We start from the raw sequence: 14,527 nt of genomic DNA, 5'->3' as shown, positions 1-14,527 counted from the left end.
GGGTGACCCCCTCCGTAATATAAAATGATATGTTTACACATACCACGTTATTTACATGAAGATTACACACAATGTAATGGTGAAAACCAGGTATTTTTTTTCTTCCAAATTAAACTTCAAAATAAACTATTTAATTGTCCGAATATTTATTTCTACTGGAGGAATCCTATGAGCTGTAAAGCTCTTTTCTACTGATGTTCCAGTAGGGCGGGGTCAAAGCGTTACAACAACAAACAGTAACACATTTGCAAAGAGACACGAAAAGACAACACGGTGTTCCACGCTCTGTGTATGTGTAAACCTGATATTTTGAACGCTAACACAATGTCAGGATTAACACAAATCAAGTTATAAAATAAGCTCATTCCTTGCCTTTGGTAGTGCATTTGAAACTAAAGCTAAATTGTGATGATTATAAGAGTTGAGCCCGAGTGAGCGGTGGAGAGGGAGTGATCCTGGCAATGGACATCTGTGACCCCTACTGGACATCTGTGAAAAAAAGCTTTATAGCTCATCGGATTCCTCCAGGAAGAATACTGACTCTGAACAATGATGTGGTGATGGCAATGAGATGGTTGATATCGTGAGATGGTCTGGGCGAGTTGGAGTGAGAGTGGAGCTGACATGGTCGTGGAGGTGAGATGGCGGTGAGATGGTCATGCGAGCCTCAAGTGAATGCGGAGGTTACTGGGTTGTGAAAGTAAAATGATGGTGGTGGTGAGATGGTCTTGTGGATATGGTGAACGTGGAGAGACGGTGGTTCTGACTTTGCAATGAGGGCGAAACGTTGTAAGTAAGTAGAACATCTCGGATGGAAGTTGGCTTGCATGGCAAACAGACAATTGACCAATCTGCAAACACTGAGGAGTCATTGGATGTGAAGAGGCAGCTGGAAGCCACCACGGTGGCTAGGAGATGTTAACTACCTCGCCCGATGTACAGGAGGTCGTGGGATCGATCCCACCCTGCCGATGCCTGTACATTTTGGAGTTTGCGTGTTCTCACTGTGGACACGTGGATTTTTTCCCTCCAGATTTAAAATCAACATGTGTTTTAGAGTATTCGACTGCCAAAAATCCGCACATGATAAGCCACTTTCTTGAGCTATACAGACGTTGAACTTCTTTCGCACCGTACGGACCAAACCGTGTTAATCGGAGGTGCGGTGGAAGGACAACATTTGTGGCCAGGTCGCTTGTGAAAAAGAGCAATATAGCTGCTTTGGTTCTTTCGGTAAAGTCACGTAGAATGAGAATAAAATAATAAATTGATAAAATAAAATAACACAATAATATTCTCACGACGTTTCGGCCACAACACAAATCGAAATTGAGCAATATAGCTCTTTGGGGCTTACGTAGTGAAACAAAACATCGTTTAGTTTGAACTTGAACAGCCTCCGCCATCACGGCGTCACCACTCGTCGAGCGAGGACGCCACGGGCGACGGCGGCGGCGACGCTGACGGCGATGATGGGAGCGATGATGGGGGCGACGTCGGAGAAGAGGTCGCGACCTCAATCCGCAGCAGGGGCGACTTCACCTGGAGCTGGGCCAGGTACGGGTGTCCATCCACCTCGTACGCGCTCACGTCCGCATGCCTCTCCTTCAGCCGCCCGCTCTTCAGGAGCTCTGCGAACACCTGCACATGATGGGGAAGAGTTGCCGTGGCTCGCACGATGCAACAATTGCAGTTTAACGGATGTTGTGTCCAATCACTGGCCCACACGTTGGACCCACCCACTGCACATAGGCCCTGCACATTTATCTGCCAACTTTGCCCACTGCTCAGATAGCCCCACTCTTTGGCCGTGTGAGTCAAAAGCAGAAACTTTTAAACGAGCGTGAGATACTATTTTGACCGTTGTAGAATTATGACCATGGTATTTTAAATACTAAATTCTATGAACGACTAACCCTAATCCTAACCATAACCCTTCATCTAAACGCTAGTATTTTTACCCTGAGGTCCAATTAACATACAGTATAGTATTCTGGCCCTGGGGAGGGAGGGTCATTTTCCCAAGTTGGTAGTCGCATTGCTCTAACTGTGCTATTATGTTTGTACCTCGGGGTTCAAATAGTATGCTGTATTCTGACTGAGAAAAAAATGGTGACCTTTCACAAATTCTTCGGGACACGGTGGAACACCCTTTGCCTCGGTGAACCTGGGACTACCCCGGCCGTGCCGGAACATTTCGTTGGCTTCGCCGCACCTGGCACGCCACCCTGTCGAGCTTATTTCCCCAGATGTGCACGGAGCGCAGGGTCCGGTTGGTGGTCATGGCCACGGCGAGCTCCCTGAGGCCTTCTCCCGTGGCGCCGTTGCTCACAAGCACCAGTCTGCAAAGCACACGAGATACTGATCTCGGTCTGCGGTCTGCGGTTCATCCACACAGTTTTAGAAAGTGCACGCAGGTCATATGACCGACATTTTTAAGGAAGGCTGGGGGGGGGGGGTGTCAATAATTTGCTCTTTTTCCTCTCCAGAACAAAACTATAGATGAGCAAGGGAAATTTCAAGAAAATACGAATTTTCAGGGAACCAAGCTGGGATCATCAATTGACTCAATCGTCACTTTTGGATTCGCCACTAGGCCGAGTCAGATCTCGGAAGCCAAGCACGGATGGGCCTGCTTCGGACTTGGATGGGAAGGCTCTCCTAGGGATAACCAGGTGTTGTAGATTTGGTCTCGTTGTGGTCAGGAGATGGCACTACAGATCAATCTTGAATCTACCTGAAATACAATATATAAAAATCTCTGGATGCGCATTCCTCCCCCATATTAGTACGATATATTGGAATGCAGTCACATTTAGCCCATTTATACATTCAAATTGTAATTGTTTTGTACAACAGCCATTCGGAATGTATGATATCACAGAACTACGGAACTTCTGAAATCCTCAGGGACCCCTATACAGGACCTGAGACAAGGATAATAGTAACAATGCTTAACTGTATATCGTGTCGTTCATGTAATGTGCATTTACAAATCACAAAGGAACCACAAACAAGCAGAGAAGCAGCCAGGCGATGAGCCTGTCTGAGCGTCTGTCTGTAACATTTGATCACAATAACTCTCGTAAAGATGGTCCAACATTTTTTTTTGTTTGTTTAATAGTTGTGTTGCCATTAGGCAACACAACTATTGCCATTAGGGACATACCCTGTAGAAAATCTGGCAAATTGATGAAGCATTGCCCCAAACTAGGCGATAACAGAAACACCGTGAAATGGATAAGCCTCTTCAGCCAGGGAGATGATGTCGCACGCCACGATGTCGTCATCTTGTTACGCAGTTTGGAAGGTTAGCAGTAGTATCGCTAATTAAATACTTCAGAGGTCCAAACATTTGCGGACAATCACGCGTTGGAAAGCGTGACAGAATCCACGCGGCGCGCGTGATTTTTCCTCCCTCGTTATATTGATCGTTGTATAATCCCTAGCCAGCTCTGCCCGCCACGCACGTGTGCAGGGGAGAGCGACCGGAGCTGCCGACAGCCCTGGCGAGCGCCGTGACCCCTGCGTCCCCGATGCGGTTGAACCCCAGGTCGAGGACGCGGAGGGAGGAGCCCTGCTTCAGCAGGAGCGCGAGGCTCGCCGCGCCGTCCCGCGCCATCAGGTTGCTGCGCACGGGCGCCGTTCACGTAAATCCGCGGACCCGGGTTCGGGGTTCGGGGTTCGCGTTGGGGTCGGGTGGGGAGGGGGGAAGGAGGTGAAACAAAAATACGGGCGGGGGAAAGGGAGAAGGGGGGTTAGGAGATGGAGAATTTAGGATGAATATTGATTGGTGGGCTGATGTTAGTAATTAATTGGCACGTTTTGCTTTCGCCGTGTCGGGTGGTGGCGGGTTTAACGACATATTTACGCGATCGGACACAACAAAAAAAACCTTTATTATGGATATTTTTTTTATGATGATGGGATTTCTCATTATTTACACATTTTATTATCGGGTGTCAGTGGGAAATTAAGCCCTGGTGGGGCTGTGACGTGGCCTAGTGGTCAGACATTCACCATTTATTGCAAAGGTTCATGGTTAGAATCCTGCGGCCGCCCTAATTATTACTGTGGATGTCATAACCGTGATAATACCGTCTGTTTCACAGTGGATGTTAAAGATTCATAAGCAAGAGTATCTCATCGTGTGCCAGTGTCGAGGTCCCAATTTTTCCAAATCCCCAAATTATCCACAAAATTACTCAATTTGAATGTACACAGCGATCATCGTGCCCCTCCCGTGAAAACTCGGCAGAATCCTTTGTGCAGAGAGTCACGGGGCTCGGTGAGGCTTTGCTGGGCGTCTGCCTTCCTCCGGTAAACCAAGCGCTACTTCACCATTGCTACCTTACCAGCTCAGGTCAAGGTGGGTGAGCGAGCTGTTGCTTGCGAGCGCCTCGCTCAGCCGCCGAGCGCCGAAGTCTCGCACGCCGTGCTTGGCGAGACGGAGCGTGCGCAGGGCTCGGTTCGCGCGCAGCATCCGCGCCACGTGCACCGTCGTCTCCTCCTGTATTCGCGCGCACGCAGCACACGCGACGAACCATGCATTGAGATTTATTTCGATTATTTTGGTGCTAAAAATGTCCAAATGATGGGGCCACTTTGTTGAGATATCATGTGTGGCCACGTCGCTTCTGAAATATAAGTTAATACCTCAGTGGGTTTTTGCCTAGTAGGATGGGGATGGTTTCGTTTTATTTGTATGTGTTTGGGTGATTTGTTTACCTTCCTTGTGCTTTGCACGACTGTCATGTTTGTTTACTGTTTGTTGTTGTGACGTTCTTACCCGCCCCTACTGGACATCTCTGAAAAATTGCCTTATAGCTCATAGGATTTCTCCTGCAGTATTAAAACAAATATTCTAATTCAGATAACCAGGGTCAGGGGAGAAACGAAACGATTCTCAGGCCGCTCTGGCAGTGTGAAAAAAAAGTGGCAAAGGTGCAGCCCTGCAATTTGCTTGTTCACGCCACTGCTGGCAGAAGGGCCCCCGATAGAGCGGACTAAAGAGAGGTATTTTTTTTATCCTGCTTTGCAACGCTGGCCAGATGTCTTGGCAAATGATTTGTACCTATAGATGGTGCACACGCAGAAATAATAATGGCAATAATAATTTGTAACACTTACTGTGAATGTCGTTCACACATCCTAACCGCACTATATTGCCACGTGGTGGGTACTCAAGAGCAGTGCGGTGATATCCATTGTTGTACTGTATATATATGCTCCCACAACGACTTCCGTGGTGGGTGCAGTTATCAGAGGCCACTGACACGACACAGATGATAATCCGATTAAATCTCAGCTGGGAGCACTGAAATTAGAACTTGGGCATTCAGCAGTTCAATGTGCTCTGGCGCCACAGCCATTGTGAGCATCAACCACCTCCCTCCCCCCTCCAGAGCTTCATATCAGCCGGATATGTCTGGGTCAGTGACCCGGAAAATATTTATGCATTCAATATACCGCTGGCTGTGGTTATGGCTTCTAGTCACATACCACCTCCTGTCTGCCCGTGACCCAGAAAATATTCGGTGATAAATCAATCCCTGCTATACACAGCAACCCACATGTATATTTACTAACACGGAACACTTTGCAACCCATGTATGATATTAACGGCATCGGGCTCGGGGTCAGAACCGGGGTACAAACCCTCACCTGCAAGCTGAAGAGCAGCGGTCGGCTTAAGTTGAGCTCCTCCACGCTGCTGTTATAGCTGAGTGCCGTTGAGAAGGCGATGATGCTGTCCGTACCCTGAGCAGCAAGTTAACAAAGACAAATATGCCCCCTTTAGAGTATCACAGAGTTTCGTGTTGGCCAATAAGTGGATCGTGATCCGTGATTGGATCGCAGAAGATTTGTTTTGGATCTCAGAACAACTCAGAACAAACGCTTTACAAGCACACAATTCTCGTTGCGGCTGATGTGAAATAAAGATTCCCAAAAATTATTACGTAAAAAAATATAATTTTGGCCAATAGATGGCGCTAGTATGCTATGGTACGTGACATGATTAAATTCACCGGGGTAAAATGTTGTTTGTTTCATTTTACCAAGTAAGACCCACTGAGCTTCGGTTTATTGTGGCTTCCCTGGGTTTTCCTGCCGGTGCTTGACGTAGTTCCAAGCGAAACGTGGGATTGTCAGAGCTGTCAACCCATACGGTTTACCCCATATTCTTGTACAGGGAAATTTAGTTTTCAGGTCCATCCGGCGTACAGCCGTTTCAATACGGGCAAAATAATATATTTATTGTCCGTGTGTTTCTCCCTTGTGATGGGACTTTGTAGGATGAACGGTGAGATTTATAAGGGGCACGGGGTGACCAATAAGGTCTGCAATAAGGTAGGCAACTGATCAGTGCCGGAAAAAAGCTACTGCGGGGGCTGTAGCTTGTGTTATAAAGGGGCCCTACATAAAAAACGTAAATATGAAAACGCAAAATTTTTACTTGCACAGCAAAGTCATTGTATTTTTTCATTTGCTATACAGCCAGATAATACGACAAATCGCGAACCTTAAACACCCAGTCGTTCGTAAAAGTTGAAGGCAGTATAGTACTATAGTAATAGAGCAAGTGCAGAATCACTCAACCGGAATTGATAGCTTGAAAGCGTTCAGCGCGGGGCCCTTGAAAGTGCGGGGCCCGTAGCATGTGTAGCTACTTTTGCTACGAAACTAATCCGGCACTGCAACTGATAAGGGGTTGACAGGTATGGATCGTCGTTCCTCGATGCGGCTGCGAGGAATGTTCTTCAGCAGCTCACCGGGCGAGAGCTGAGAACAACAACGACCGCTTGCGCGCGTGACAATCGTTCACGCGCGTGGATAATTCGGGTGGTGGAGGGGGTGCTGACGACACAAAACCCCTACCATCACGTGGTCCGAATGAACACATGCGCCGAAAGCAAATGCGATGAACCCACAAAATATCGGCTGCCAACCCTGGCTGTGCGGCGTCGCCAAAGCCGTACCAGGTCGCAGTGGTGCAGGTCCAGGGATCGCAGGCCCACGTTGGTCTGCAGGGCAGTGGCCAGGCTCACACCGCCCTCCTCCCCCACCTTGTTCCCAGCGAGGTTCAGGCTCATGAGTGAACGGTTCGTCTGTGTGTGTGTGCGCGTGAGAGAGAGCGGTGGCGCAGTGGTTAGCGCGCTGAGCTACGACCACGGCGACCCGAGTTTGATTCCCGCTCACGGCCAACGCCGGTAACGATTATGGGAATCGGTCCTGGGCCTCTCCTAGGTCAACTCAGACTCAAATTAGTACCTGGTGCGGGATGTAAACGTCGCCACGGGGGAGACAAAGGCGGCCGGGCCTGGTGCTGGCCACCCATCCCCTCGTGTGCCGTTCCGGCCTTCATAGGTGTTCGCTAACAGCACTTGCCCCAACAGTCTGTTAAGGCTACACGGGGGATATTTGTCTTGTCTTGTGTGGCAGCCAGGCAGAGGGTAATTGGACAAAGCAGTTGTATATTTGGATAAATTAACCGACAGTATATTCAGACGGACAGGTGTACAGATACATTGACAAACAGGTGTTTAAACAGACGGGTGCGTGTGCACGTGTCCAGACTGGTAGTGAGACAGCTATTCGTTCAATCGGACAGGTGTACAGACACATAGCTGCATGTTCAGCCAGCAAATAGACAAACGTCCCGATGTATGTTCACATATAGAGACATACAGATGTATATTCCAGCAGGTGCGTGTTCAATCAGGTATATGATCAGGCAGTTGTACGTTCAAAAATACGGACGTATGTTCAGACAGAACAGGCAGGTGTTAATTCAGGCAGGCAGACATGTGACACTCTTAATATAGCTGTGAACTCACCTGCAGAACTTGTCCAAGGGCTCTGGCCCCACGTGGTCCGATGTCATTGAGAGACAGATCCAGCGATGTGAGCCAACATGATCCCTCCTGAGCCCACATACACATACAAAGATCCCTTACGTGGCCGTACAGACCGTTGGGGCAAGTGGCCTTAGCGAGCACCTATTAAGGATGGCACGGCACCCGAAGGAGTGGCGTGGCCACCACCACACCTAGCCGCATTTGTCTGCCCACTCTTGTTATATTTTTAATTCACTCAAACTAGTGGAGGGCCCAGGACAGGTTCAAATACTACTTTATGCCGATGTGAGCCATGGACAGACCCAGGCATTATAGGTTTAACTGGCTGAGATGACTAGCAAGATACACCACCTGTGCACCCCACTGTGCCAGCTTGCCGTGTTTCAGCCTCCCGGTGCCTCTGCTCGAAGTTGTTGGCGAGAGGACAGGGAGTAACTGACGGCGTGGAGAGATGAGGCACTGGTACCTGCAGGAGTGATGCTATCGCCTCAGCTCCATCGTCCGCAATGAGATTACAGCGCAAGTTCAGGCCTGCATCATCCACAGCGCCATCACACACAACGCCACCAAGCCACAAGCTTTGATGAATAATAATGCACCGTCTGGCTCGAGGTCTTCTAAGTTGGGTCATCGACCTTTGGGCGCCACTCCTCGTAGCCCGCCTCGGTCAAACTGCGGCTCCTTCATCCTTGCACGCGTCTCTCACCCGTTGCTACGTCGTCGTCCCCCTCCTCCCGGATGAGGATCGGTGACCTCAGGTCCTACACACAGGGCACCTGGGGCGACTGTGAGGAGCGGCCTGGGGTGCAGTGGCGAGCGCAGGGGGTCAGCAACCTGTGGCTCCACGGAGCTCCTCAAGGACCACTACCGCGACGTCGTTCATTACGGACCACCACCCTTCTCGTATTCGCATTTTGGTTTCGTGTTTAGCTCCTTGTCCTGGATACAATGGATAAACGTTGTCATTTATGCGCATTCATTAACCTCCCCCCCCACCCCCTTTCCCACGTGAAGGGCTCGCAAGTGACATCATCACATCTACCCCTCTATTTAAGGAATGAAACAGGAGGATTTCTCCACAAATCTGGCTGTCGCCTGATGAAGATAGTTGTAATTACTTGTGAAACGTCGTACTCAGATTGGAAATGCTGTGGATTTACTCTCTAACACACCGGTGTGCTGCACTAGTAACGAATTGGCACGTTTTGTTTACGTGACAAACCTTGCTAATTGGCTGTGTCGGGTGGTGGCGGGTTTAACAACACATTTATTATATTTACGCGACCGAACGCAAAAAAATATATATTATGGATGATGTTAAACTTGTTATCCTTTCCCCCGGACCTCCGATTAGCACGGTTGGTTACGTACGGTGCGCGAAAGAAATTGAACATGCAGACATGGTACCGAATTCTACAAAATTTCTGCTTCTGGTTATTTTAGTTGCTGACCCCTGGGCTCGCACGATGCTGGGTGAACAATGACAGTCTGATTCCAACTCCACCGAGTCACGACGGACCAGGGGATGAAAGACTTCATCCGCATCCCTAAATATCTGTGCACAGGCAAGTAGACGCCAATTAACTTGATTTTTTTTAATACCATAACAGTAAAAACGATGTACTGTTATGGACACTTACTTTTACTGTGATTTGAAATATGTATACATATATAGCTGTAGTGTGTTAAATATGTTCCAGATTGCTGTATTAGAAACAGCGGGGTCACTCATTCGAGATACTCCATAGCCGAGGAGGTGGTTACAATTAAGGTTACTTTGTAAATTCAGAAAATCCAAAGTTGAAACGTTTTTGCATGTTTTTGCCACAAGTATGCGTGGCTAATGCAGATTACTGAACATCTGTGAAACTACTGGACATCTGTGAAAAATAGCTTAATAGCTCATCGGATTCCTCCAGTATAAATAAATATTCTGACTCTGATGTGTTTTTGTAATGACAATAGAGCCTACATGCGCTGTGGGTGGACTAGTGGCCACGGAAAGTAATGACAGGGGAGTCAGCCTACAGTGTGAATGCACTAGTGGCCACGGGAAGTAATGACAGGGGAGTCAGCCTACAGTGCGAATGCACTAGTGGCCACGGGAAGTAATGACAGGGGTGTAAGTTGTGGGTGCGGAGGGACAGGTGGCTACGGGAATGTTCGAGAAGGGAGCCGTGGTCAGGAGACAGAAGAGGACGGTGGAGTCTGCCGGTGGAGCGAGCGGTCCAGAGTCAGCGAGAAGGATCGAGAAGGGGGGTGTGGCCTCGGTCGGTATATAAGGGGGAGATGCGCGGGAGACTCGGCGCTGTTGCCGTGGGGATCTCCGCCTGATGTCAAGCGAACGCGTCTTCAATAAAGTGCCATCTCAAGAGATGTGCGTCAAGTCGTCATTACACATGTATGTACCAGTATGTTGAACTTCTTTCGCACCGCACGTAGCCAACCGTGCTAATCGGAAGGTGCCTATTTCTTCTTTGAACACCTCGACTACCCGCGTCATTGCCAGAAAATGGGTATAGAGCCAACAACAAGAATGAGAACAATTCACAGTGACGATTTGTGTTGCCCGGTCAGTGCCGGATTAAGGTAGTGCGGGGCTTGTAGCATATGTTATAAAGGGGCCCTGAATAAAATAAAATAAATTAAACACAAATTTTAAACTTGCACAGTAAAGTAATTGTATTTTTTTCATTTGCTGTACAGCCAGATAATACGACAAATCGCTAACCTTAAACACCCAGTCGTTCGTAAAAGTTGAAGGCGGTATAGTACTATATTAATAGAGCAAGTGCAGAATCGCTGAACCTCGAAAGTGCAGGGCCCGTAGCATATGTAGCTACTTTTGCTACGAGGATAATCCGGCACTGTGCCCGGTGTCGTCGCTCGAGCGCCGAGACGTCGCGAAGAGGTGCGCAGGCGCTGACCGTCAACGCGACCCGGGAGGCACGCGAACACCCGGCACAAGGCGAGGACGTCCCCGTCGGAGACGCGCGTCGGCACGGACGCCTCCAGCCCGTCCGGGCGGAATCCGCCGCTGAGGTCCAGCAGCCCTGAGGGCGAGCTCCTTCCCCTACGGGGAGGGCGCGGAGCGGGTTTTCACGTCGAGGCAGAGTTTCGTGATGATGGCGGTGGTGGTGGTTGTTAGGATGATGGTGGCGGTGGCGGTGGTGGTAGCCATGGTTACTTTAACACGACCAATTTCCATAATAGAGGTTTTTTGGGTCAGATCTGGCGATCTCGTGATTTAACCGGAAAACCTCTATAATGGAGTCATGGTTATGTTGGTAAAGATCACGATATTGGTTATGAGTATGGAAATGATGATGACGATGAGAGTTGCCACCCAGTCGGGGAATTGGCATCTATGTTTGGGTAACAGGAATTTATTTGTACCAGGATCTGATGCTGCTATTGTGTTGAACTTTATTGCAGTGTAACTGCACGTTTATCTGGCTGTCTGCCTGATGATGATAGTTGTAAATCACTGGTGCAACGTCGTACTCAAATTGTAAATGTTGTGGATTTTCTTCTCAACACACAAGTGTGCTGTACTAGTCACGAATTGGCATGTTCTGTTTACGTGACAACCCTTGCTAATTGGCTGTCGGGTGGTGGCGGGTTTAACGACACATTAAATCTGTACGCGATCTAACCTAAAAAAAAACCTATATTATGCACGGTTATGTTTGACCTAGACCGACTGAGAAATGTCTGCGTTTGGTCTGTGGAAGAGGTGGCAACCCACATGATGATGATGATGGAAGAAATATTATTGATTACGATGATGATGATGATTGTAGTGATGGTGAAGTGGTTTTGGTGGTGAGGGTGGTGGTAACAGTTATGACAATGGTTATGAAGAAGATGATGAAGTAATTTCGGTGGTGGTATGGGTGGTTATGATGCTGCTGATGGTGGTAGTCATGATGATAGTGCTTATAGTATCGATGATGATGATGTGGATATAATGATGGTAGTGGTGACTATGATTGTAATGGAAGTAACAATAATCGGGGTTACGGTGATGACGTGGTGGAGATAGAAAAGATGATGGCGGTTATTATGATGTTGATGATAAATGAGCAATTAATTATTGGATGTGGTGGTTCCAACCAATGAACATTTAATTAACAAAAATAACTTGATGGACGATTGACGACAAACTATTTGATGATGATGATGTTGTACAATAATGTGCGACACAGAAATAGAGTACGGTTGACAATCTGATCGTGAAAAAAATACCGATTCAAAACTCATTGATGATGTTGAACAATCTACGATCGTAAAAAAAAACTGTTGATGATTATTGCGGCGATGGCGATGCAGAAGAATAAGAAGCGTGTGTCACGTGATCTGGTCCCGGTCCAGGCAATGCAGGGAGTCCCGAACTCTGGGGTTTGGGCTGAGTCCAGATTCTTCGCAAACGCGACACAGGGTCTCGCATAGCCCCGCTTCGTACATGGCAACCCTGTGTGACACCACGCGTGACACTCTGACATTGTCTATGACGCCCTGCACGTCACCCTGCGTGACACTGCCATTGTTTGTGACAACCCCTGCTCGTTGTAAGTGGGGGAGCGGTGGTGTAGCGGTTAGCGCGCTGCGCTATGAATCTGGCGACCCGGGTTCGATTCCCGCTCACGGCCAACACCAGTGACGATTATCTGAACCGGTCCTGGGCCTCCCCTAGGTCGACTCAGCCTCAAATGAGTACCTGGTTCGGTGGATAAAAACATCGCCACAGGGGAGACAAAGGCGGTCGGGCGTGGTGCTGGCCACCCACCCCCTCGTGTACCGTTCCGGCCTTCATAGGTGCTCGCTAACAGCACTTGCCCCTACAGTCTGTTAAGGCTATACGGGGGATCTTTGTCGTAGTAATTACTGGCGAAACGTCGTACTCAGATTGTAAACGCTGTGGATTTACTCTCCAACACGCCGGTTAGTGCTGTACTAGTAACGAATTGGCACGTTTTGTTTACGTGACAAACCTTACTAATTGGCTGTGTCGGGTGGTGGCGGGTTTAACAACACATTTATTATATTTACGCGATCTAACCCAAAAAAAATCCTGTACTATGGATGATATTGGTCGCGAAAGTCTACGGTGTTAAACTCAAACGTTTCCTTCATACATATGTCGTATCTCCCCACATGAACAAAATTAAGTATTTCTTACACAACCCATAATAATAATTACATTAGCCCCAACTGTGACCCATATCATCAAGGAAGAGGGAGGGAGGGGTATTTGCTTCTTCAAATCGAGCAGCTCACCGGCGTTGAGCAGAGACTCTGCTGCTGATGAGCCGCTTGTGTGGCGAGACCGGTCCAGAATTAAATTGTCTTGTCCAGGATTCGACGCTGCTGATGGGATGTAAAAATAAAAAAAATGTACAAGGCGGTCCGGATATCTTGTGACCACCATTATCATTTAGTTCATTATATATTTCCAGAATGACCCCAATTATTATTTTTAACGATGTGTCTGTACGGACGTGTGTACATTTAATGCGTATCACGTACCCCCCGTTGATGTGTAGTGGCTGCACTTATCACATACTCCCTGATGTAGTCTAGTGGCTGCATGTATCACATACTCCCTGATGTAATCTAGTGGCTGCATGTATCACATACTCCCTAGTGCCGTGTCGTGGCTGCATGTATCACATACTCCCTGATGTAATCTAGTGGCTGCATGTATCACATACTCCCTGATGTAGTTGTAGTGGCTACATGTATCACATACTCCCTGGTGCTGTGTAGTGGCTACATGTATCACATACTCCCTGGTGCCGTGTAGTGGCTACATGTATCACATACTCCCTAATGTAGTGTAGTGGCTGCATGTATCACATACTCCCTGGTGCCGTGTAGTGGCTACATGTATCACATACTCCCTGATGTAGTGTAGTGGCTGCATGTATCACATACTCCCTGATGTGTAGTAGCTGCATGTATCACATACTCCCTGATGTAGTGTAGTGACTGCATGTATCACATACCCCCTGGTGCTGTGTAGTGGCTGCATGTATCACATACCCCCTGATGTAGTGTAGTGACTGCATGTATCACATACCCCCTGGTGCTGTGTAGTGGCTGCATGTATCACATACCCCCTGGTGCTGTGTAGTGACTGCATGTATCACATACCCCCTGGTGCTGTGTAGTGGATGCTTGTATCACATACCCCCTGGTGCTGTGTAGTGGCTGCATGTATCACATACTCCCTGGTGCTGTGTAGTGGCTGCATGTATCACATACCCCCTGGTGCTGTGTAGTGGATGCTTGTATCACATACTTCCTGGTGCCATGTAGTGGCTGCATGTATCACATACTCCCTGGTGCCGTGTAGTGGCTGCATGTATCACATACCCCTGGTGCTGTGTAGTGGCTGCATGTATCACATACTCCCTGGTGCTGTGTAGTGGATGCTTGTATCACATACCCCTGGTGCTGTGTAGTGGCTGCATGTATCACATACCCCTGGTGCTGTGTAGTGGCTGCATGTATCACATACTCCCTGGTGCTGTGTAGCGTCTGTTTGGCCACCTCGTGTGTTCACCCGTTGCCAGGCAGCAGCAGTAGCAGCAGCGATTTTGATGATTGCACAATCTCAGCCGCCGCTTGCTCCCCCCCCCCAAACCCGTCTCACTTCCCTCTCA

At 48.4% G+C, this 14,527-nt stretch overlaps 1 protein-coding gene across 3 annotated transcripts; it reads right to left on the bottom strand.

Moving 5' to 3' along the window:
- Positions 1–129: 129 nt before the first annotated feature.
- LOC116938367 (uncharacterized) lies at positions 130–14,512 on the bottom strand. 3 transcript variants are annotated; one of them, XM_032945484.2, is made up of 12 exons: positions 14,383–14,512; positions 13,140–13,226; positions 12,214–12,333; positions 10,787–10,932; positions 8,326–8,390; positions 7,839–7,925; positions 6,981–7,109; positions 5,665–5,760; positions 4,356–4,510; positions 3,471–3,629; positions 2,216–2,342; positions 130–1,641 (listed from the first exon to the last, which is right to left on the bottom strand). In XM_032945484.2, exons 3-12 carry the CDS (start codon positions 12,324–12,326, stop codon positions 1,414–1,416), a joined length of 1,305 nt encoding a protein of 434 aa, XP_032801375.2. In that variant the 5' UTR covers positions 12,327–12,333; positions 13,140–13,226; positions 14,383–14,512; the 3' UTR covers positions 130–1,413. The 3 variants fall into 3 exon arrangements, with proteins under 3 accessions (XP_032801375.2, XP_075926395.1, XP_075926396.1); XM_076070280.1 differs by lacking the exon at positions 14,383–14,512 and adding an exon at positions 14,053–14,358; XM_076070281.1 differs by lacking the exons at positions 12,214–12,333; positions 14,383–14,512 and adding an exon at positions 14,053–14,360.
- Positions 14,513–14,527: the final 15 nt, after the last annotated feature.

This window comes from Petromyzon marinus, chromosome 28 (assembly GCF_048934315.1).
Source record: "Petromyzon marinus isolate PM22_M1 ecotype Great Lakes invasive population chromosome 28, UKy_Petmar_22M1.pri1.0, whole genome shotgun sequence".
Taxonomy (NCBI): Eukaryota; Metazoa; Chordata; class Hyperoartia; order Petromyzontiformes; family Petromyzontidae; genus Petromyzon; species Petromyzon marinus.
The sequence above is the reverse complement of the archived record's forward strand: the minus strand, read 5'-3'. Positions and strand labels throughout refer to the sequence as shown.